Consider the following 24,656-nt stretch of genomic DNA (forward strand, 5'->3'; position numbering starts at 1 on the left):
AAAGGTCCTAAGCAAGCTTTACAAGAGAATCATCGTTTGCTTATTACCTGTATTATCATTGTTTTTACCCATTAAAGAAGATACTAAAAAATTATTAACCTGTAATTCAGGGATTTATTACTCGTTTAATTAAAAAAAATGACACGATGAATAATTAACATTAATTTGATTAAATGTTTTTTTTTAACGATCCGTATTCGGATATTAATAAAAGTTATTGAAAAAAAATAAATTTTTTAAATTTAAAGGAAAAAAAAAAATGAAGAATGAATCCAATATAATAAAAAAGAAAATATTAAATGATGATAGATATTTCTTTATAAATTACCATAACGCTGACAGTTATTTTTTTCATCCGAAATATACAACAGCACACATTACGAAAGTGAAAAATCGGGGCTGAGCAAATATCACAAAAAAAATAGACTACCAACAACACCCTAGTAAATAAATTTTTATCTTTTTCAATTTTTAATTCTCTTTCTTTCTATGAAAAAAAAAAAAAATTTACCATATTTGAAATTTTTAATCGATTTTTTTATGTAAACATTGCCTTGTTTTTGTCTATAATGAATAAAAAATAATCTATATAAATTTTTTTGAGCTCACATGGAGATAAGAAAATGAAAAATAGATTGAACGGCAAAAAAGTCATCTCTTGTTATCAGATTTTTTTTTTTAATTTTTGTATCTTTTCTGTATAGAGTTTTTTTTTATCGAAATATATGAGTTATTCAGTGACTAAAAGATAGACAAATTTACAATTTAAATATTCTGTCCGTAAGATAGTTCAATGCGATCAGTTTTCTATTCGGTTAAATTATTCACAGTAACAGTAACACATTATATTGAGACAACTGTTGAAACAATTATCCATTTAATGAGTCGTTAGTGCTCTACTTAACTACTTGGAAAAGCTATTAAAATACTGGTTGCAATTGTACTCTGTTAATTTAACCCTCTAAGATAATGTTTCGTTGTGATTCTATTCTATCTATTAACAATTCAATAAATCACTATTTGATTTGCTTCTAATGAAAACAAAAATTGCTAATTAAATTTATAATAAGATTTTCTTTGCAGATAAAGAAAAGCTACACTCTTATTTATTTTTATTTTCTCTTCATTGAACTGAAAAACTAACAAGTCTCAAACTATTTTCTCCTTTGAGATAAAAACACCAAGTCATCTTATCTCATTTTTTCGTTAGATAATTAAATCAAATTGTTAATTATCAATAATTTACACAAAGAAATCAAGTTATTTGTAAAATAAACTTATCGATAATTGAATCAAAATAGTAACATCAATTATTTGATTAAATAAAATTTAATATAATAAATTGAATTTGCGTTATTTGATATCATTTGGTTTGAATCAAACGAAATTTGTACCCTTGAATGATACATGTGTGCAGTATAAAATAATCTGATAGATTCGTACGATATTTAAAAAGTTATTTACTATAATTTGACTTAAAAGTAAATTTAAAATCGTTTTATATATTTTGATAAAAAAAAAGTTGCCCACGAGTTTTATATTAAGATGAAAATATAAAAAGCTTAACTTTATATCATGAAGATGTATCGTAAAGTATATATATTAAACTGCACTTTTAAACCCATAAAGTCACATGGAAAGAGATTAGAGTATTTTTTTTTTATTTACTTGCTTTGAAGTGAAATATCTAAAGAAGTTTAACGTAATTTCGTATATATAACTATTATTAATTCATTCTTATAATATCTTATTATCATTATAAATTTATTTTTTTAACTAATTAAAATCATTATCATACAAAATTTATTGAATATTTTTTTTTTGTACTCTAACAAAGAGACACTAGATTATTTTTTGAAACATTTCATGTCATTCTATTTTATTAGATTGTATTACGTAAAACTAATCGATACCTATCGAACCGAATTTCTTTTGTCAATATTATCAATTGGATTCAAATTAACTACTTATAGGATATCGAGATAACGTTAAAAGTAATTAAAAAATCTGTTTTATCAACAGTAATTATAAATTTTCAATATGACAAAGTAAGTTTATTTAATTGCATGTTTATATAATACTAAGATCTATTATTTTTTATCAAGTTAAAGGACTAAAAAATAAATATTAATTATCCAGTTGATAATAAAAGACAAGTCATATATATAAATTAGTACATTATTTATGCATATTATATATGACAGTAACTTATTTTCATGAGTAAGGTCTTATGTGTAAATTGATTTATCCTTACTCTTATATTTTTATTATTATAATATTATTTTTTATGAAAAAAATTACCATTCGAATTGTCCTTCCTGTAATTACGCAATTATTGTCATTGAGATCATATTACAATATTGATCAATTAAATTAAGATTATGACTCATTTCTTAGACCATAAAATTGTTAATTCAATAATATAAACATCATTTATTCACCGTGATTAATTAACTTTTTTTTTTTTAATTATAATATATATCGAGTAATGAAAAAAAAAAAATTCAATTGGCAATGAAAAATTTATTGTTGATTTTAAAAAATGATTCGTAATTACAATAATATTATAATTAGGTGTGTGTTGATTTGATGATATCCTTTCATCTTAAGATACTGAAATAATGTTCTTTAGCTTAATTATTAATAATTTATATTCATAAATCTGATTTTAAAATGAAACTTTGTAAAGTATGTCCATTACGCAGCACATATTGTGGATAATTGTCACTTGCGTGTGAAAATTCTCGTGGTCAGTTGCTCTTGAGCTACTTTGATTCATAAATATATTTTATTATTATTTTCTTTTTATTTAAAATCGTAATTAATGACCTTGTCGTCCACTCTTGAGCTGTGTCACCGTCAAAATTTAATAAGCAAATAGATGAAAAAAATTTAATTGTAAATAAAGTACAATATTGAATGTTTTATGGTCTTGAACTACTTTGAATTACACGACAAGTTTCATAATAAAAGGATTTCGACTATCTTTCCTTTCGAAATACTCTTTTCGTTAGTTTCTGGGTTTTTTATTTATTTTTTTGTATCTGTCTGTTTATTATTATTTCGTATCTTTATTTCGTGTGTTTGACAAGAACTAGAGATAATGGAATGTTTACTTGAAGAGATCACCGGATGCAAAAGTAAATTTTGCGTTGGGTGACGAGTCAATTCACTCATCGGTTGTTGTTGAGATAAATCAGTGGGTGTGTCGCTGTGTATTATGTCGTGAAAAGCTTCGAGTTAACTTTAACGGCCTTGTCAAATGTCCCATAGCCAAGCCTCTTGCTCTACCGTGGAATCATCGACTGTGGTGTAAAAAAAAAAGAGAAAAAAAATACAAATACATTTATATAGCATAGGTATCTAGGTATAAGTATGTATGTAATATTTATGATAGCCAGGTGGGGATGTTAAAATATATATAGATGTGGAAAATAAAAAGACGCATGCATATAATCTCAGTGTATTCCTTGTTCAAGTTCTTAACAAGTTTGTTTGGGAAATAATACATTTTTCTCATCATGAAGAGTATTCTCGTAAGTTATTTATTATTATTATTTCAAATAGATTTATTAATTATTAACACTAAAAGTATTATTTATTTTCTATTTATTACATTTTTTTTTCATACAATAAGTAATAAATAACTTTAGTAAAATATTAAAATCAAACAAAAGAAAAAATTTGGATTTCTCAAACGTAATTACAAAGCTATCTTGTTGACATTAATAGCTTATGATGATGAGAATCTAATAACTCATCAACGTCATAAATTAACATTTTTTCGAATATAGGGGAGGGTGGGGCAGAGCGGCCCCCCTAAGCCAATTATTATTTTTTGTGGCTTTCAACCATAGGATCACTTTACTTTTGTCCTATTTCGAACAAATTTATGGACATTTTGCCAAAATTCTGAAAAATTTTTTTTTTTTTGTGGGGCAGAGTGGCCCCCCTTTAAAAAGTGATAAAAAAAATTTTTTTTTTCGTTTTTTTTTTTTTTAAATTGTTTTCATCATTAAGAATGTATTTCTTTCTCTTGACAACTATTTTTGGTTTTATATTACTCGAAAAAAATTTTTTAAAGCCTAAAAAATCGTTCACTCTCGATTACCTTAATTTCTAATTGTTATTTAATAAAAAAAAAAATCAATTCTATAATTTTACTTTATTTCAAAAATTTATCAACTAAAAAAAAAAATTTAATTTTTATAAATTTTTAGTGACCAAATTTGCCTCTTACATAGAGAAACGGCCGAAAAATATTAAAAAATAATTTTTTCGGAAGTTTCGGCTGGTCCATTTTGCCCCAGGTGTTATGCGTAGGGCTAGAAATGTGGAATTATAATAATTTTTTTTTAATTTGACGATAAAAATATGAAAAAATCACTTTTTCAAAATTTTGGGCTTGTCCATTTTGCCCCAAATGTCATGCGCAGGGGTAAAAATGCGCAAACATATCGGATTTATAGTAATTAGTCGAAAAAAAAAAAATTTTGTTTTTGGTCAAAATTTCAGGGGGGGCCGCTCTGCTCCACCCTCCCCTACACACAATACAATATTAACTTTGACAATAAATGAATAATTTAAATAATTAATTTACAGATAGCAATATTTCTTTGCGCAATATCACTATGCAGTGCTATAGAAACTCCAGAATTGTCAAAACTAGCTGCCGACACCAGCAAACCCTCTGAAGCAACAAAAGATCTTGAGACATCTGCCAGTGACAGATGTAAATATTATTCATATTAATATTTATATATTTATTGCTTGTCATTTTTTAGTTTCCATTTTTATTATCTCGCCATAGAAAATTTTATAATAAATGTGTTGATAAAATAAGAGATAGCTTAATTTTACGCTATATATCATTTTAGTTGTTTTCTTGGTTTTCAGCAATTCTTTAAACATTAATATGTATGAGCATTATCAGCATACTATTAATATAATAACAATAATAATGACTATTAAACATATAGCGCGTGTGTAAACAATCAGGCTACTTCAAGATCGTGTGAACATGAATGACATACTTGCCGTTGTATTCAATGAAAAATTATGTTAGATAACAATTACAATAGCTTGATAATAATTTCAACGATACTTTAACAACAATTGTTGTAAATAGTAAAATTAATCGTTTAATACAAGACAGGAATTAGTTTTGCAGAATGTTTGCAGCATGTAATGAGAGCGATATTTAACCTGAATGGTTGCTCGTAAACTATTTTCTAGACCTGCTCGAGTCTGTCAAAACAAACCGCGCTGGTTGTAGAACTACTTGAGTCTCGTTATAAGTCACGTGCTTACACTACACAGCTATGTACATAACATATTATATACATATCATAATTTGGCCCACATCTACAAGTATATAATTATTTATCTCAACGTCTCGTTCTCTCTAGGTAGATGACTCATGAACAGCTCTGACAGATATAAGACAAGATGTATGATGTCATTTCCTTTTCCCTGGAAACGTAATCATAATACACTTGCGTGTACTACTAACTGTTGTGTCTATATTTACATGTTTTACATACATATATATGTTTTGTTGTTCTTGTCAAATGTCTTTCAATCAACAGACTAGCCTGGCAAATTAACTGAGATTTTGCTAATCGTCATTATTTATTATTAAGTCATCACTAAGATTTTTTCTTTTTGTGTTCGATTATTACGCAATAATTTTAATTAATTAAATTACAGTAAAACTAATTTTCCTATTCAAGAATTATTTATTTGATTAACTACTGCTACCGACATCGGATCTAAAATTGTTCATAATATTGGATAACTTTCAATTTGTTATTTTGATTTAAAAAGATCACTAACATAACACCTTGTAAAATGGTTCAAATTATTGAACTCACTGAAACTGAGTGTTTCAAATTTCATTGCGAAAACCATTAAACGCCAACGGAAACTTTATTTGCTTCATGTATAGATATATATCTATGTAATCATAAACGTTGTATCTGGTATGAACTTTATTATAAACTTGTACACTAAAACTTGTCTTAACTTCTCTCACAGAAATACTCGAAACCATAAAAGCATCTGTTGCTCATTAACATCAAACGTGAACTGCATTTGATATTACAGTTACCGCATCTGAATTGTAGCATTACTATAAATTGAAATATCGCAATGTTAAATTAACAAAATAAAACTAAATAATTAATTTGATTAATAGTTTTCTTGGGTGCGAAAGACTACACCTACGGAAGTGGTTACAATTACGGAAATTATCTAGGATCATCACCATATTACAGCAACAATAATGGTTATTACCCATCATCAAATTCGGTTTATCGTGGTTATCAATCTGGTTTAAGTGGAATTCTTGGACCCAGGTAAAACAAATACAAATACAAATGGTTAAAATTTATATTAATTTTGTCCATCAGTACTTTCACTTGACAAGTATGTTAAATATATTCTAGCAGATATAACGGATATGGATATGGAGCTGGATATGGTTCTGGGTACGGTCTTGGAGGGTCAGGATCTTATGGATACGGAAGCACATATGGAAACGGCGTTGGCGGCTATGGTTATGGCGTAGGTGGGATTGGATACGACGATAGCCTCTACGGACGTGGCTACAATCGTTGGAATTCTCTTGACGGCAATTACGGTAGCTATTACAGTGCTGGCTACGTTAATCGCCCGGGTTTGCATGATTACTCAGGACTTGGCTCAGGATACGGCAATTATCCTTACCGTGGCATCGGTTCTTATTCTTACAATGGTTACCCTTCAGGCTACCGAGGATACTCCTAATTTTACTTTAATTTCAATCAAATTATACTCATTTTAATTTTTTACTCTGATGTATAATTGAAAAAACATACAAATTTATATACTTTTTACAAATATATTATTATTCGTTAAAATTATCGTATAATTTTATTTTTACTTTTTTCCATACACTCGAAGTAAGAAATACTTTTAAAAAATTTATTATTATTAAGTACATGATTAATATATACAAATAAGTAGCTTTTTTTTTTCTTAAATAAAAAGCTTTAATTAATCAATTAATTATTATAATACGTAACATTATGTTTATAAACGCAATCTTATAATTAGTAATCTCAAGTATGGAAAATATGGTAACTAAAACTAGGTTTATTCTAAGCCAGAATGTATATTATTATTTTTTTCTTTATTTATACGATCTGGCTTGATTCGATATTTTGAAATCATAAGGACATAGTTACATTGAAATTAATATTAAATTTAGTATATTTATCAAAACTAGAATAAAGTATTATTATTATTATTGTTAAATCAACGTCCTTGTGATAACAAAATATAAACATGGTAGAACATGAGTTGAGTAGCAGATAATTTTGTATTAAGATATCGATTATATCAATACTTCCAATCCTCATTCATTGGCGTCTGAAACTATAAAGTTACAAGTCCTCCGGAGAATAACAGTACCTTAACTGACACATAATAGTGTGTCAAGAGTTTTAGAATATATGTCAAAGGAACATCAGAGAGACGAAGAGAGTAATTGGAGTGAAAGCTTCAACTCATGCTCTCGGTATTGTTTGATGGGTCTGATGGAATTCAAGTGTCAGTCAGACAATTAATTTAACCAAGTTTACTTGTTAACCGTTTTAGCGGTCTACAAATCATGTGGGTGCATCCATTTAGATTTAGACAGTTACCTGGTGTTGTTAATTAGATTTTATCCATTTATTGTTGTCCACGTATTTTGTGTATGCGGTTGATTTAATTGATGTCAGAGTTTTTTTTTTGTTTAGTGTGTCGTCGAGAGTAACGATCGCTAATAGTATTGACAGGAATGTTTAATAAGCCGAAATTCGCTTCACTGATGACGTGTTTGATGGCTTTGATGTTACTTAGTTGACTTAGGTCTAGAATTTTCCCACCGATGAATCCGGACTCCTTGCCACTGCAAATACTACAGGGGTAGGGAACTGGAGTTGCCGAGGGGAACATGGCTTTTGTCATACTTTCTGTCTTGCTCTCATCGCCTGGACAGTAAGGCACGAATATAACTGGAATAAATCCGAGTTGTCCATAAATTGGAGTGTCATTTGATGGATCGAAAACTGGTGCTGGTGTAGTTGTTGTCAAATCTGTTGAATTTTTTGATTCAACTATATAACAAGGACACATTTCGGGATTTGGACCAACAGGTAGTGAAATTGGCTTAATACGAACTGGTCCGGGCGACTCTATGCTATTTTCAGTTTGTTTTGCTCTCGACTCTTGTTCCACATTACTCGATGGATATGATTGTTTATTCTTAATTATTTTTTCCAATTCAACTGCTGGTCCATTTTCATTTGGAAGTTCTAAATCCGCATTGTTTTCATCTTGAGATTGTTTTGATAATTTTTGAAATTTTTCATTGTACTTTGATACATGGTAGGCAAATTCGGAGTCTGGATTGTATGATTCTCGATCTTCAGATGATAACTCACTGCGTCCTGATTTTTTAAAATTTTTAGTAATTTTACGTTCGAGTGGTTGTTGTTGTTCCTGTTGATTGATTAGTGGTAAGTCATCAGCTGTTATGTCTGATGGCATTGAGCGTTCAAGTGACTCGAATTGGCTATTTTCGTTTTGTTTTTCGATGTATTTGTTGTTAGAGTCATCTAGTGGATAAGGTGAATTTTCGGATAAAGAAAATGGAGCAGGTTGAAGATGATCGTTAAAAGAATGCTTAGGTTTTTCATAGTTGTAACCTTGATCATCAAGCTTTTGTTTCAAAGAGGAAAATTCTAAAGATTTTTCGTAAAGTTCTGGTTCAGAGTCTATTGAAGATTCTTCATCAGAGTATGTATTTTGATAGTTTTGGTTCGTTCTTGGTTGCTTACCATATGCTGGATCTCCTGGCCATGGACCATCAGGTCCTGGATCTCCTGTAGGCCAAGGGCCATCAGGACCAGCTGGTCCAGTACCTCCCACTCCACCGACTCCACCAATACCTCCTACTCCTCCTACTGGCCCTGTTCCACCAATCGGACCACCTGGACCTCCTGGCCCTCCTGGTCCTTCTGGGCCATTAGGTGCACCGGGGAAAGTACCTGTTGGTCCAGTAGGTCCGACAGGACCTGTTGGTGCCGGAGGAAAGCCAGGGTAATTAGGATCATCAGGATCTGGATATCCAGGGTATGATGGAACTCCGTTGCCAGGTTGTTGTGAATTCGTTGGATAACCAGAATTGGAATCTGTTCCTGGATAACCTGAACCTGAACTTCCTGGATAGTTTGAAGTACCAGGATATCCTGATGAAGGAAGAGTCGGTCTAGTTGGATATATTGGGACTTGGCCACCTTGTCCAAAATTATCAGTATTCGGAGACGATGGATGGCCAGTAGAGGGTGGATGCGATGGCTTAGAAGGTTTTGACGTTGTTGGGCGTCCTGGCATTAATACTGGTACAGACGGCTTACCAGGTTTTGAGGTGGACGGAACATGTCCTGGTCGTACATTATGTGGAGGCTTAGTAGATGGTAGTGATCCACTTTGGGGAGGAGCATGAGTTGGACTTTGGGGTTTTAATGGCTTTTGAGGTGGATGTGATGGTCTCTGTGCATGCGGTGGCTTTCCATGGCCATGAGTAGGTTTATGATGTGGATGGTGCGGTTTCGACGTTGAGGGGTGAGATCCAACTCCAGGATGTCCATTATTATCTCCTGATGGTATTGAGCCAGTTTGAGACGTGCCAGGTTTCTGGTACGGTGGTTGAGGCTTTGAGGGATATGATCCACCTCCGTGCTGTCCTTGGTTGGAAGGATATCCACTTCCCGAAGGATGCTGTGGTTGAGACGGATATGATCCACCTCCATGCTGGCCTTGATTGGAAGGATATCCACTTCCTGGACCCGAAGGATATTGTGGTTGGGACGGATATGATCCACCTCCATGCTGGCCTTGATTAGAGGGATATCCACTTCCCGAACCCGAAGGAAATTGTGGTTGAGAAGGATATGAGGGTCCACCCGAGGGTACTAATCCACTTGAAGGTGGTGCTTGACTCGAGCCGCCAGGTTTTATTGGCTTAGGATATTCTGGCGACGATGGATAAGATGGGACTTGTTCATGCCCCGGTTTATTATGCTCGTGTGCTGGAATCTCATGTTCTGAAGGAAACTGTTGTTGCCCCGGTTGTGGTGGATATGGCTTATTTCCTGCACCGGATGGATATTGTGGTTGGGTTGGATAAGAAGGTCCCACAGATGGTATTGATCCAGCTTGTGATGTGCCGGGTTTCTGGTAGGGAGGTTGCGGCTGTGAAGGATACGATCCACCTCCATGCTGGCCTTGATTAGAGGGATGTCCACTTCCCGAAGGATGCTGTGGTTGAGATGGATATGAGGGTCCACTTGATGGTATTGACCCAGTTTGTGATGTGCCGGGTTTCTGATAGGGAGGTTGCGGCTGTGAAGGATATGATCCACCTCCATGCTGACCTTGATTGGATGGATATCCACTTCCCGAAGGATGCTGTGGTGGAGTTGGATATGAGGGTCCACTTGATGGTATTGACCCAGTTTGTGATGTGCCGGGTTTCTGATAGGGAGGTTGCGGCTGTGAAGGATATGATCCACCTCCATGCTGACCTTGATTGGATGGATATCCACTTCCCGAAGGATGCTGTGGTGGAGTTGGATATGAGGGTCCACTTGATGGTATTGACCCAGTTTGCGATGTGCCAGGTTTCTGATATGGAGGTTGAGGCTGTGAAGGATACGATCCACCTCCATGCTGGCCTTGATTAGAAGGATGTCCACTTCCCGAAGGATGCTGTGGTTGAGACGGATATGAGGGCCCACTTGATGGTTTTGATCCAGTTTGAGGCGTGCCAGGTTTCTGATATGGAGGTTGAGGCTGTGAAGGATACGATCCACCTCCATGCTGGCCTTGATTAGAGGGATGTCCACTTCCCGAAGGATGCTGTGATTGAGATGGATATGAGGGTCCACTTGATGGTATTGACCCAGTTTGTGATGTGCCGGGTTTCTGATAGGGAGGTTGCGGCTGTGAAGGATATGATCCACCTCCATGCTGACCTTGATTGGATGGATATCCACTTCCCGAAGGATACTGTGGTGGAGTTGGATATGAGGGTCCACTTGATGGTATTGACCCAGTTTGCGATGTGCCGGGTTTCTGGTAGGGAGGGTGCGGCTGTGAAGGATACGATCCACCTCCATGCTGGCCTTGATTGGATGGATATCCATTTCCTGGTCCCGTCGGTGATTGCGGTTGAGATGGATACGAGGATCCACTCGACGGTTTCGATCCAGTTTGAGGCGTGCCAGGTTTCTGGTAGGGAGGTTGAGGCTTTGAAGGATATAATCCACTTCCAGGCTGTTCTTGGTTAGAAGGATATCCACTTCCCGGACCCGAAGGAAATTGTGGCTGAGAAGGATATGAGGGTCCATCTGAGGGTACTAATCCACTTGAAGGTGGTGCTTGACTCGAGCCTCCAGGTTTTATTGGCTTGGGATATTCTGGTGACGACGGATAAGATGGTACTTCTTCGTGTCCCGGTTTATTATGCTCGTGTGCTGGAATCTCATGTTCTGAAGGAAACTGTTGTTGCCCTGGTTGTGATGGATATGGCTTATTTCCTGGACCTGATGGATATTGTGTTTGAGTTGGATATAAAGGATTTCCAGATGTTGGAGATCCAGTTTGACTCGGTTGTTGAGGTGGCGCTTCAGGTTTTATTGGTGTTGGAAACACAGGCGCCGAGGGGTATTGTGGTTGCGATGGATACGATGGTTGATCTGTTGTGGGATATCCAGGTTTACCCGGGGTACCATGTCCATGTGGTGGTTTTCCATGCCCTGGTTTATGCCCATGTGACGGTTTTTCATGGATTGGCTTCTCTTGTCCATATGGAGGCTTCTTATTGTCGTTAGATGGTTTTTCTTGACCACCCACTGGTTTGTTAGGTTTACCAGGTTTTCCAGGTTTCGAATGTGGTGGCCTTTCAGGTTTCGTTGCTCCTGGTTTATTATGTGGTGGACGATGTGACGTTCCAGGTTTTTCAGGAATCGGATTTGTCGTCGAAGGATTTTCGTTCCCATCGGGTTTTTGTCCAGGATAATTTGGTTGGTTTGGATAGCCTGGTTGGCTTGGATAACCTGGTCGATTGGGATATCCTGGTTTAGCAGAAGACCCTGGCTTACCAGGAGATCCTGGTTTACCGGGAGATCCCGGTTGACCTGGATAACCTGGTTGACTGGGATAGCTCGGTTGACCTGGAGATCCTGGTTGGCCGGGAGATCCCGGTTGACCTGGAGATCCTGGTTGGCCGGGAGATCCCGGTTGGCCTGGAGATCCTGGTTGACCGGGAGGTCCCGGTTGACTTGGATAACCTGGTTGACTGGGATAGCCTGGTTGACCTGGATACCCTGGTTGACTGGGATAGCCTGATTGACCTGGATACCCTGGTTGATCTGGATATCCTGGTTGACTGGGATAGCTCGGTTGACCTGGAGATCCTGGTTGGCCGGGAGATCCCGGTTGACCTGGAGATCCTGGTTGGCCGGGAGATCCCGGTTGGCCTGGAGATCCTGGTTGACCGGGAGGTCCCGGTTGACTGGGATAGCCTGGTTGACCTGGATACCCTGGTTGACTGGGATAGCCTGATTGACCTGGATACCCTGGTTGACTAGGGTAACCTGGTTGATCTGGATATCCTGGATTACCGGGAGATCCTGAATGACCTGGAGATCCTGGTTGGCCGGGAGATCCCGGTTGACCTGGATAACCTGGTTGACTGGGATAACTCGGTTGACCTGGAGACCCTGGCTTACCAGGAGATCCTGGTTGGCCGGGAGATCCCGGTTGACCTGGAGATCCTGGTTGACCGGGAGATCCCGGTTGACTTGGATAACCTGGTTGACTGGGATAGCCTGGTTGACCTGGATACCCTGGTTGACTAGGGTAGCCTGGTTTTCCGGGAGACCCTGGCTTACCAGGAGATCCTGGTTGGCCGGGAGATCCCGGTTGACCTGGAGATCCTGGTTGACCGGGAGATCCCGGTTGACTTGGATAACCTGGTTGACTGGGATAGCCTGGTTGACCTGGATACCCTGGTTGACTAGGGTAGCCTGGTTTTCCGGGGGACCCTGGCTTACCAGGAGATCCTGGTTTACCGGGGGATCCTGATTGACCTGGAGATCCTGGTTGGCTGGGAGATCCCGGTTGACCTGGATAACCTGGTTGACTAGGATAACTCGGTTGACCTGGAGATCCTGGTTGGCCGGGAGATCCCGGTTGACCTGGAGATCCTGGTTGACCGGGAGATCCTGGTTGACTAGGGTAGCCTGATTGACCTGGAGATCCTGGTTGGCCAGGAGATCCCGGTTGACCTGGATAACCTGGTTGACTGGGATAGCCTGGTTGACCTGGATACCCTGGTTGACTAGGGTAGCCTGGTTGATCTGGATATCCTGGTTTTCCGGGAGACCCTGGCTTACCAGGAGATCCTGGTTTACCGGGAGATCCTGGTTGGCCAGGGGATCCCGGTTGACCTGGATAACCTGGTTGACTGGGATAGCCTGGTTGACTAGGGTAGCCTGATTGACCTGGAGATCCTGGTTGGCCAGGAGATCCCGGTTGACCTGGATAACCTGGTTGACTGGGATAGCCTGGTTGATCTGGATACCCTGGTTGACTAGGGTAGCCTGGTTGATCTGGATATCCTGGTTTTCCGGGAGACACTGGCTTACCAGGAGATCCTGGTTTACCGGGAGATCCTGATTGTCCTGGAGATCCTGGTTGGCCAGGAGATCCCGGTTGACCTGGATAACCTGGTTGACTGGGATAGCCTGGTTTTCCGGAAGACCCTGGCTTACCAGGAGATCCTGGTTTACCGGGGGATCCTGATTGACCTGGAGATCCTGGTTGGCCAGGAGATCCCGGTTGACCTGGATAACCTGGTTGACTGGGATAACCTGGTTGACTGGGATAGCCCGGTTGACCTGGATAACCTGGTTGACTGGGATAGCCTGGTTGTCCGGAAGACCCTGGCTTACCAGCAGATCCTGGTTTACCGGGAGATCCTGGTTTACCGGGAGATCCTGGTTTACCGGGAGATCCTGATTGACCTGGAGATCCTGGTTTACCGGGAGATCCTGATTGACCTGGATATCCTGGTTTACCGGGCGATCCTGGTTGACTGGGATAGCCCGGTTGACCTGGATAACCTGGTTGACTGGGATAGCCTGGTTGACCTGGATACCCTGGTTGACTAGGGTAGCCTGGTTGATCTGGATATCCTGGTTTTCCGGGAGACCCTGGCTTACCAGGAGATCCTGGTTTACCGGGGGATCCTGGTTTACCAGGGGATCCTGATTGACCTGGAGATCCTGGTTGGCCAGGAGATCCCGGTTGACCTGGATAACCTGGTTGACTGGGATAGCCTGGTTTTCCGGGAGACCCTGGCTTACCAGGAAATCCTGGTTTACCGGGGGATCCTGCTTGACCTGGAGATCCTGGTTGGCCAGGAGATCCCGGTTGACCTGGATAACTTGGTTGATTGGGATAGCCTGGTTGACCTGGATACCCTGGTTGATTAGGGTAGCCTGGTTGATCTGGATATCCTGGTTTACCGGGAGATCCTGATTGTCCTGGAGATCCTGGTTGGCCAGGAGATCCCGGTTGACTTGGATAACCTGGTTGACTGGGATAGCCTGGTTGACCTGGATATCCTGGTTTACCGGGAGATCCTGGTTTACCGGGAGATCCTGATTGACCTGGATATCCTGGTTTACCGGGCGATCCTGGTTGGCCTGGATAACCTGGTTGACTGGGATAGTTTGGTCCAGATGGATAATTTTCACTGTCAGGTTTGGAGTTTGAACCTCCTCCAGTTTGGTCTGGGTATTGTCCGTTAGGATATTCGGGTCCTGATGGTACTCCACCAGGTTGCCCAGGATATGAAGATCCTGGAATATTATTTGTCTCAGATGGTATTCCATTATCTGGTACTCCAGGAACTGTAATGATAGTTATCAAAAATTAGTTATTTATTAACCATGACTGTAATTAGAATCATATTAAATAATGATAAATGTTACCTGGTTTAGATGGAATCGATGGTCGTGTCGGTCGTATGACACCGATGTTTTCAAATTGACGACAATCTTTTGGGAATTTCAAATTTCTCCAAGGGGTGATAATTCCATGATGTTCGTGGTGATCACTTTCACTGTGGTTATCGTCGTGATCGTGATCGTGACCGTTAGAATCTGAATTGCCATGATGATGTTCATGTTCATGTAGGAATAATTCAATATCCTCTCCTGGGCGCACAACCCTATAACCCCATCCATCGCTTATATAAAAAGTCGCTTTGAGTTCTCCAAACGGATCCACGTATCCATAACATCCATATGTTACTCCATCTTCACCGTGTATTTCATGATGAAACTGGCCATCTGGTCCAATTTCATAACCATAATTATAAGCGTCTAAAAATAATTATCAAAACATTTTGATTATCTTAAAAGTAAATAAAAAGATAATGCTACGATAAAACAAAAAAACTAACTCGTTTCAAAATCTTGATTCAAATATTGTGTTTTAGAGTCATCAGAAATACTTAAAATGAGTTCTTTTCCTTCTCTGAAATCTGTAGTGGTAGCATCTTGCGCCGACGTAATCTGCAGCACAGCTCCTGCAACCACCTGATAACAAAAACACACAAAACAATAAACACTGTAATCAAATTGTTTTATCGTTTGATACTTAATTATTTTAGTAAATGTATTATAATTGAATGATGATATCAATTGTTAAAAAACTATCAAGATAATAAAAGTACACAAAGGACTTGCAGAGCTGCATTAAATTAAATTATTCCTTCCAGTGAAACTGACGATAAATCTGTTTAAGTTGTTTGCGTGCACAGACATCCGGTATAAAATTGGCTTTCACGTGTAGTATCACATATGATGAAGGCTAGAGGTAATTAGTAATTATTACTCCACCGAGGTCCAGATCTTCTTTACGAAATTGGTGAGTTAAGTCGTGTAGCGGATCGCATTGGCCTCGTTAAGATCAACGATACCCACGTAATGCTTTTTTATTATTTCTTAGTACTGATTTTTTATTTTTATTATTTATTCTCTTTTTTTTGTAACTGCTACTTCGTCGTCTTGTTCAATTACCCATCTCTCAATCATTATGACATTTATTACGTACTCATTATCAAATTCCATTGCAACATCTCGGAATCACGAGGACCGTTTACACTTTTTTTTTTTTTTATTTAGGACACCGATTTTAATCGTACGCATTTGATTATATTTTTTTGTGAATTCGGTTACTTTTATTATACTGCGTGACACTATTTATTTTTATCAACGGTACGATATCACTAATAGTTATGACAGCAATCATAGCGATATTTGAACATACTCAAATTGTATATAGGAAATATAAATAAATAATTAGTCAAAAGAATTTATGTAAATTAACTAAGTAAAAAAATTACATGGGATCGAGCTAGGTAAGTTTAGAGATAGTGAAAGTAATTGCGACATCTTTTTTGGATTATGAAAAAAAACTAAACTAAACGGACTTAGGTCAGTTACACCGCAGTAGCACTAATCATTTGATCATTAGGTCATGTTTTTTTTTTCTTTTATTATACTATTAGTGATAAAGGATATCTTCTATTAATTGACTTCAGTAATGGAATATATTTAACTTGAATTTTTTTTCTTTTTATAATTTTGTGGCCAGAGCGGAATTGATAGAGGAGAAAACATGAAAGAGAAAACTGGATAGATTGAGGATTGATCAAGGTAAATTATCACGTAAAAATGTAAATGGTGCGAACCAAGATGAGACTGTACTATGTTATCATGGATTTTAAAAACCAAGTGTGCGTGTCACATACTCAAAACTTTCTTTTTATTTTAAACCTTACGCAATTCACATCAAGACTTTTGGGAAATTTCAATTCTCTTTCATCATAATAATTATTATCGCCAGCATCACCGCCGCCGCCACCGTCATCCTCACGGTTTAACGAGTCAAAATATTTATAATATAAATTTATTAAGATGTTTGATGATGTTGTTATTTTGATAAAACAACTTGATTAAGGTTTTTCTTATATTGATCAATAGAGATTAAATTATATCATTTGAATATATAAATTTTGAATAGCTTAGAAAATTAAAATGTTTATTTTGTATTTTTTGTCGTGTAGAAATAATAGTAAATTAAAGATGATTTAAATTGTTTGTAGTTTAAATGGTTATAAATGATGTCACTATCGAAACTGGTTGGATAGTAAAGGAGTAATGCCTCGTGATCTACGTCATGTTATTTCGCCTACGCGGCAGAATGGAAAGCGATACTCTTATGGTTTTTTAAGATTGCAAAGACACGGTGATATTTATCTTAAGTTTAATGTTTCTCGTAGGAGGTCTTCTTCACATTTGATTATTATTTTTTTCCTTTCTTCACATGTTCTTTTTATTTTTCGTAAAGATACCCGGGTTTGTCGTTGACATTCAAAGTAATCTGTGCAATTGATTTTATTTTTGACAGCTATTATTTCACTGGAGAAATTTAAATTTCAAATGTTTCATTGTACTATTTTAAAAATATTAAATAATTAAATAGCATAAAAAGTTTAAAATCCTTGTCATCGACATAACCAGCCGTTAATCATATGCTATTTAATTTAATAAATTTCTTGCAATAAAATAAATCATACAAATAATATTTTTTATTGTCAATTAATAAAAAATTAATGGCTTAAATAATTGTAAGCTTCGAAAAAAGTTTATATTTATTTAAATACGTTTTATGTAAAATATAGACATTAAAAAATTTTTTGTCTACCACATGACTAATTTAATTTACATTGAAATGTGAATAAGTGAACTGACTGGTTTATTTATTTATTTTTTTTTCTAGATTCCAAACACCATTTAAGAAAGATTATAAATTGCCTTATGTGTAGTTAAGGTCAAGGAATTGCGGGCAAAACTCCCAACTAATTCTAATTTATGTTCTTTTTTTTTCGTCTGTTAAAAATTTATATTTTATAATAACAATCATAATGGACTTTTTTAATAATTTCATTACAATAAGCAGCGAAATGAACTTCCGGTAATGAGAAATGTTATAAATAGATTGATGAAAACCCAGATGAATTAAAACAAAGGCTCTTTAAATCAACGAAAAAAAAAGTAAATTCTACAAACCAAATTAAAATAAAATAAAACAATCAACTCACAACACATAGACATTACACTCAGCGTGGTAAGAATGTATGTCACAATTTTAAAAAACAGGACGAGTTGAACAGAACATCAACGTTGAGTGATTGATAAGCTATTTAATAAATTTTTTAAATACATCAGAAACTCTATGATGTGAAGTAACAAGATAATTTAGTTTTAAAATTTTCCACATTGCGCATTTAGCTTCGACAAAAAAATAAATGTCGCTAAAATTATATGAAAATAATAATGATAATAATAATTTGATTGCCTATAATTGATAGCTGTGAGTCTTAAAATAAAGTTGATACAGGATACTGTATACTGGATACTGTATCACTGTAATTTAAAATATAAGTAATAGCTGACAATTGGAGGTAACGAGTTTGCAAATCCTTTGGACGTTTAAAGTATAATATTATTATATATAATATATTAGACCGATAAGACACGCTCAGCAGACATTCACCTTGCGCATGAACGTGATGAACATGCCAAGGCCACAATCAATTTGTGGTTGCTACTTCAACTACTTATACGTGATCGCTCGTCTGTATATTTACTTTTTATTTATTATTATTTTATTTTCAAGTGTCCGAGTGTTTGACTTTTTTATGTCTACGTACATGCATTTTTATGCATATATTATGTATATCGCATGTCATACTCCGTGTATAAATACCATGTTTGATCAATATCAATCATTAATTATTCATTAATATGTGTATGACACCTGCATATGGTGACAGATTGTACACCATCACGTCTCACATCACTTAAAAATTAATTTTATTCACTTTGGATTTCCTTCAAAGGCCGTTCACTTTGTCGGCTCCCAATTTTTTTTAAACAATTTTATTATTATTATCATTATTATTTTCATTTCAAAATAAAATATATGAATCATTGGATCAATGAACATATTTATGAATCAATGACCGACATTAATTTGTCATGAGAACAAATTATTGCAAAAGTAGCTCATGTCTCGTATATATTTATATTAATCGAGGTAAGCATGTTATGTTGGTGAAAAAGGTATTTTTTTTTATATTATATATTATATATGTTGGTTGATGCATCATCATCATCATCGTCATTATTATCATCAGCATCATCTCTCTTGTAGAGTGAAAGTTAAGTAAAGTCAGCTTCACCGACGGCAGTAAGTTGCTGTTGTTATATATGTATTGCGCAATACTGACAACCTGCGAGCCAATAAATAGTATTCGGAGGCCGAGACCCGAGTAACGCATCTTACATTTAAACTGACCGATTTGTCCACCATTCGAGGTCCACTACTTTATATATAAATATACTCCGTCTCCCTTGAGTATTGCATGTGTTCGGCTTTTATTGAAAAAAAAACAAAATAATAATAAAACGATGAGACACTGAGATGCACTTGGTCGAGGATATATGTGACACAGTTTTGGATTACGGTTGTGCGATTTGTACGTGGGAAGAATTCGGATCAATTGAAAGTTTGTTGAGTTGGACTTGAGGAATTTTTAAAAGATGTCATCTAAAAGGATGTACCTTTAGAAATTTTACTCTCGACAAAGTTATCAAACACGGTAATAAACTGAATAAAAGTTTTATTATAGAAAAAATTTTAAACTTTTTTTTTTTATTTCAACTATAAAGAAAAGATTTTTAAGAATGTTTTTCAGCAACAAGAAAAAAGTATACAGACTCCCGTGTATCGTAACAGTGATGGGTCATTAGATTTTGCAATGTCTCAATTTTTCTTTCGTTTGTTTAAAAAATAGTCACATTGAGTGGCAGTTGATTAACTTGACACCAAGATAATTGCCCAGCACGACGCAAAGTCAGTCTCTCAAACACGATTTAATTATATTATATAAAACACAGCAATAATTATACTAACCAGATCTTATTACCCACCGCCCCATTCAATGTAACAAAAAAATAATGAAAGAATGGAAGGAATGAAAATTCGTCAATAATTACAATTGGCAAGTTGCACTACCACACCAGTTCCGTGAGAATCTTTATAAAATTACTCCACTCTACTCGAAAAGTTCGTTTCACTTTACTTGCCGGTCTAACTAAACACGCCAACTTTTCAAGTCACATTATTTATAAACATTAATTTTTCATCTGTTCATTAAAACTTTAATTCATACATAAATATATAACTAAGAAAATATACAAGATATTTTTTTTTTTTTTATAAGTTGAATACTCAAATAACTACTGTGCGTAACAAATTAGTTGAACTTGATATATATATTCAAATAACCGTGACATCAGCGCGTTATATATAAATTTTTCTCGTCGTATCTTAACTTATTATAATTAATATTACCTAGCTAAGTACTGGTATTTAATAAGTAAGGAAAAAATATTTAAAGAACGAGAACAAGTTTGAGAAAAGAAAAAAAAAAAAAAAGAGATGAGGAAAATAAAAATAAGAAAATATGAAAACAAGGAGAGTTAATATAAAGGAGATTACATTTTGCTGATAATAAATAAGTACACACAAAATAGAAATAAAATTAAATAAAAAATATAAAACAGAAAAGAAGAAAAAGAAGAAGGAGGTGAGATTTGTGAAAGATAATAATATAATGTATAAAAGAGTTTAAAAGTCTTTACGAGGTAATTCTTCATGATGAGTAGGATGCCCCTGCGGGGCCGGTAGTTGTCAATCTCTTTCGCCAAACAGATTTTCGATATAATACTACTTGCTAGTACTTACAGTAATAAAGAATATATGTATGTTTGTTTGTTTCCCTGGCTATTCATATAATGCTGGCTACGAAATTTTTAGACGAGTAATCGGGAACTCACGCAGTGCAAAACAACTGATTAATTCTATCTTACAGTCTTTTTTTTTTATTTTTTTATTATTTTGTTCTTGTTGTTTTTATTATCTCTATTCTATTACCTATTTCTGAAATGTATGTGTATGAGTGTGTAATATGTGTGTGTGAGTAAGGGGATTTTCTTTGTCTGACGGGCTCCAACGAATCCGAAATTTACGCACAACATTATTTTAACGAGCCCTCGTATCATCGTATCGGCACGGTCTGCTGTTAGTATAGTGTATTATATTGCAATGATATGCAATCGAGTCATTGTTTATTTTAGATGATATTCCTCTTGTTGTCTTTTAACTCACGCCGTCAGCCGGATAATACTCTAGGATAATACTTAATGTTGTGCATAATATTATTTAAACTCATTTTATATAATGAAACCGTTTTTTGTTTCGTTTTTAAATTAAATGCCGTAATTTTATTTACTTGAGAATCTTACTATTATTGTTGTTGTTATTTTATTTTTTTTTTCACTTAAAATTTTATGAGTTAAATATGAATGAGTAAGATAATAAAATTCAATTCATAAGTAAATAAAATATGACATGGAAGTGGCAACGCTTCAAGTATTATGTGAATTACCTTCACTTTGTGCTAACACAGACATTGTATCCTTCTTGGCTACTTTTTTTTTTTCTTATCTTTTTATCGTATTATGACATAATATAAAATCTTAACTGAGAGTAAAAGGATGAGGAGTTTCTTTGACTATTCGTGTGAGGGGTTTCTCCGTATAATTCATCGCAACTGTTACTTAATCTTGCTCTATTTTTAATTACTCGATTCTATTTTTTTTTCTTTTATCTTTTTTAATTATCTAGTATTTTTAAGTGCATATGTATCATAAAACTAAATAATTATAATTGAAAAAAAAATAAATAAATAATGATAATAGTAATTATTTTCACGTGAAAAAAAAAGTTATAGTCACCGACTGAAGATTAGCATTAAAAATATCATCACATTTAATATCAAAGTTACTCAAAATTGTTTCTATAAAAAGTGAGTATGAGTTCGATAAGCCACATAATCACCTTAATGATACAATTTTTATTACAAATGATAGGAAAAAATTACAATACAATAAGACGAGAAAAAAAAATAATAAAAGTTTATTAACAATAAGCACTGTTAATTTATCAAAACGTACCAGGGTAAAAGCTGCCCACACTTGTCCATACATCCTTAGGATGAAATGGTGATGAAACTTGTATGGATAAGTAGTTCCAATACTGTTTGATGTTGTTGTTCTAATAACAAACTATCATGGTAGTTGTTAAAGCCCGATAGTGATTTTAGTTTATTTGATGTAACTCGATGGTTGTTAAGTGTTGTAATGATCATAAAACGATTCACAGTGTGGCCGAACAACTCAAGAAGACTGAACTGATGCCGGTCCGAAGGAGGCTTTTATACAGGGTGGGAGTCAACGACGAATCCAAAGAGACCTACCAACAACAGCAAAAGCAGCACCAGCAAAAGCAGAAGCAACACCAACCAACGTGGTATCCATCGGCTCATCTTTTCTTGTAGTTGTTGTTGTTGTTGTTACTGTATATTATTCACTCTACTCTACTCTCTTGATGTGAGATCCCCCTTTGGCGCCTCAACATTCGTTCTCCCTCCCTCTTATTTTTATTTCGCTCGGTCCCCAAAGAATGAACGAAGACACAATAATCAACACATTCAACCTTTTCACTTCCATATATACACACTAATATATATACAGCCTGCTGCCAATATATGTGAGAAAAAAAAACAAAATTATTCTCTTACCTGCAAGTTCATTTTGCTCATACACTCGTTTTTTTATTTTCTTGTCAAGTGTGGTGAGTCGGTCGGTTTATTTTGGGAATCGAAAATTTTAGCAAGCCCTTAATGGTCATGACGTCAGGAATGCAGCATCACTTGATGATGATATTGGATACTTAAACCTGAAGAAAAAAAAACCTGATGTTGAGGAAGCCCTTTTGTACATACATTCAAACAAAATAATAATAGTAATAATAAAATTAACGGGGAATTTATTTGGACACTCATGATTAATTCATACCGCGATAATATGAGAGAAATTTAATGTTGAATTGTCGAATTACCGATGATGTGAAGAGTACTTATGGGTGAACGATATTTGTGAATGTTGATAATGCTGATGAAGATACAAATGCGAACTGATATTTATTATTCCTTTTAGTAGAGCTCTCAGAAGTTATGGTTCTTTTTTTTTCCATTTTTTTTTACTTTAATAAAATTTAGGATTTTAAAGCTCTACAAATAAAAAATAAAAACATTTACTGTGGGTGTAAGTGTGATATTTTTATTTAATATATAATAGGATGTTTTTGATATATGAGACTTACAAAAGGTATAAAATGGTAAAAAGGATTGCCTGGAACGTGGCTGAGATTAGCGAACATTAAGGGAGATAAATGATGATTGAGAGTAAAAAAAAAATTTTTTAATTTTTCATCTATAATTTATAAATTTTTTCATTTACCCATTATAGAAAATTTATTTTGAAAAATTATATTTATTAAGTCTTTATAACCTGAAGAAAATTTAATTCGAGTTATTTATCATTTTTATTAGATAATTCCATTAGTATTATCGTAATACTGAATTCTTTTCTTCCGTCTCACCTCTTTTTTCTCAAATCGTCCATAAAATTCCGTATTTGCGTACTTTTTGGCCTTTTTTTATATTTAAATATTTATGTATACATATTATTTGCAGCAGCCATACGAGTGGGTTAATGCAACCCTCCCTCCTCATATTGGGCTTGGCATTGAGAGTCTACTGAAGAGTGCTCGTGGACAGAGGTCCGTGGCAAAAATCTCAGTTGCTCTTTTACTATGTGCTCGTTACCATTCCGGTGAGGTGAACGAGCCCAAGAGAGATGCTTTCGCATGCTGAACAGGCTCAATCGACTTGCAGGTTTTAAGTCTCCGCTTGTAACCACAACGACGACAATAACGACCACCACACGAATTAATTTATTTCTGTCATTTCAGATATACTAACTATAAATAACATTCATTAAGATATTTTATCATTTTATTCTAATTAAATTTATTTACCCACATTTATGCTTCTTACGCAGAATAAAAAAAAATACACATGAGAAATAAAAAGGTTTTAAGGTAATTTATTTAGTCGGAAAATTTTTGTATACTTATTTTATTTTTTGCATAAATGATGTCAGACGTATATTTAGTGTAAACGTATTTTCATGTTGGTTATTTAAAACCGTTAGGGTGTTTCTGATGTGGAATTCGATGTTACGAAAATTGAATTGAGATTAATTTGGTATAAGAGCTCGTGACATTGGAAATACAGTAAATGGTTGGTTGGTGGATGGATGGATGTAACGCTTCTCATCGCGGGATATATTTATGCCCGATCAAGGTTTGCTGTAACCACTTTCTCTCCCGGATCTTTGATTTATCACCCAGCAAACATGCGGACTAGTGTAACAGCATCAGTCGTGATCAGACGCAATCAGACGCATTCCATTTGTTTTTAAAATTCCTTAGAAATAATAAGCAAGATCCTTCGA

At 35.1% G+C, this 24,656-nt stretch overlaps 2 protein-coding genes across 3 annotated transcripts; one reads left to right on the forward strand and one right to left on the reverse strand.

Moving 5' to 3' along the window:
• Window positions 1-3,376: 3,376 nt before the first annotated feature.
• On the forward strand, window positions 3,377-6,899 carry LOC130667905 (keratin-associated protein 19-2-like). 2 transcript variants are annotated; one of them, XM_057469831.1, is made up of 4 exons: window positions 3,377-3,536; window positions 4,603-4,732; window positions 6,197-6,356; window positions 6,447-6,899. In XM_057469831.1, the coding sequence occupies exons 1-4, from the start codon at window positions 3,522-3,524 to the stop codon at window positions 6,784-6,786; spliced, it is 645 nt and encodes a 214-aa protein (XP_057325814.1). In that variant the 5' UTR covers window positions 3,377-3,521; the 3' UTR covers window positions 6,787-6,899. The 2 variants fall into 2 exon arrangements, with proteins under 2 accessions (XP_057325814.1, XP_057325815.1); XM_057469832.1 differs by having other exon boundaries at window positions 6,450-6,899.
• Window positions 6,482-22,460, reverse strand: LOC130667904 (collagen alpha-2(IV) chain-like). Its single transcript, XM_057469830.1, has 4 exons — window positions 22,251-22,460; window positions 15,563-15,698; window positions 15,090-15,482; window positions 6,482-15,008 (listed from the first exon to the last, which is right to left on the reverse strand). Exons 1-4 carry the CDS (start codon window positions 22,281-22,283, stop codon window positions 7,750-7,752), a joined length of 7,821 nt encoding a protein of 2,606 aa, XP_057325813.1. The 5' UTR covers window positions 22,284-22,460; the 3' UTR covers window positions 6,482-7,749.
• Between the last annotated feature and the right edge of the window lie 2,196 nt (window positions 22,461-24,656).

Source organism: Microplitis mediator, chromosome 5 (genome assembly GCF_029852145.1).
Source record: "Microplitis mediator isolate UGA2020A chromosome 5, iyMicMedi2.1, whole genome shotgun sequence".
NCBI lineage: Eukaryota > Metazoa > Arthropoda > Insecta > Hymenoptera > Braconidae > Microplitis > Microplitis mediator.

Excerpts from the sequence above, each read along its gene's own strand:
- LOC130667905 (XM_057469831.1), top strand. Across the intron at positions 4,733-6,196 it reads GACATCTGCCAGTGACAGAT|TTTTCTTGGGTGCGAAAGAC; the intron begins GTAAATATTATT and ends TTTGATTAATAG. Across the intron at positions 6,357-6,446 it reads AGTGGAATTCTTGGACCCAG|CAGATATAACGGATATGGAT; the intron begins GTAAAACAAATA and ends AATATATTCTAG.
- LOC130667904 (XM_057469830.1), bottom strand. The coding sequence starts at position 22,283 with ATGTATGGACAAGTGTGGGCAGCTTTTACCCTG. Across the intron at positions 15,699-22,250 it reads TGTGGGCAGCTTTTACCCTG|GTGGTTGCAGGAGCTGTGCT; the intron begins GTACGTTTTGAT and ends TTTTGTTATCAG. Across the intron at positions 15,009-15,089 it reads ATCGATTCCATCTAAACCAG|TTCCTGGAGTACCAGATAAT; the intron begins GTAACATTTATC and ends CTATCATTACAG.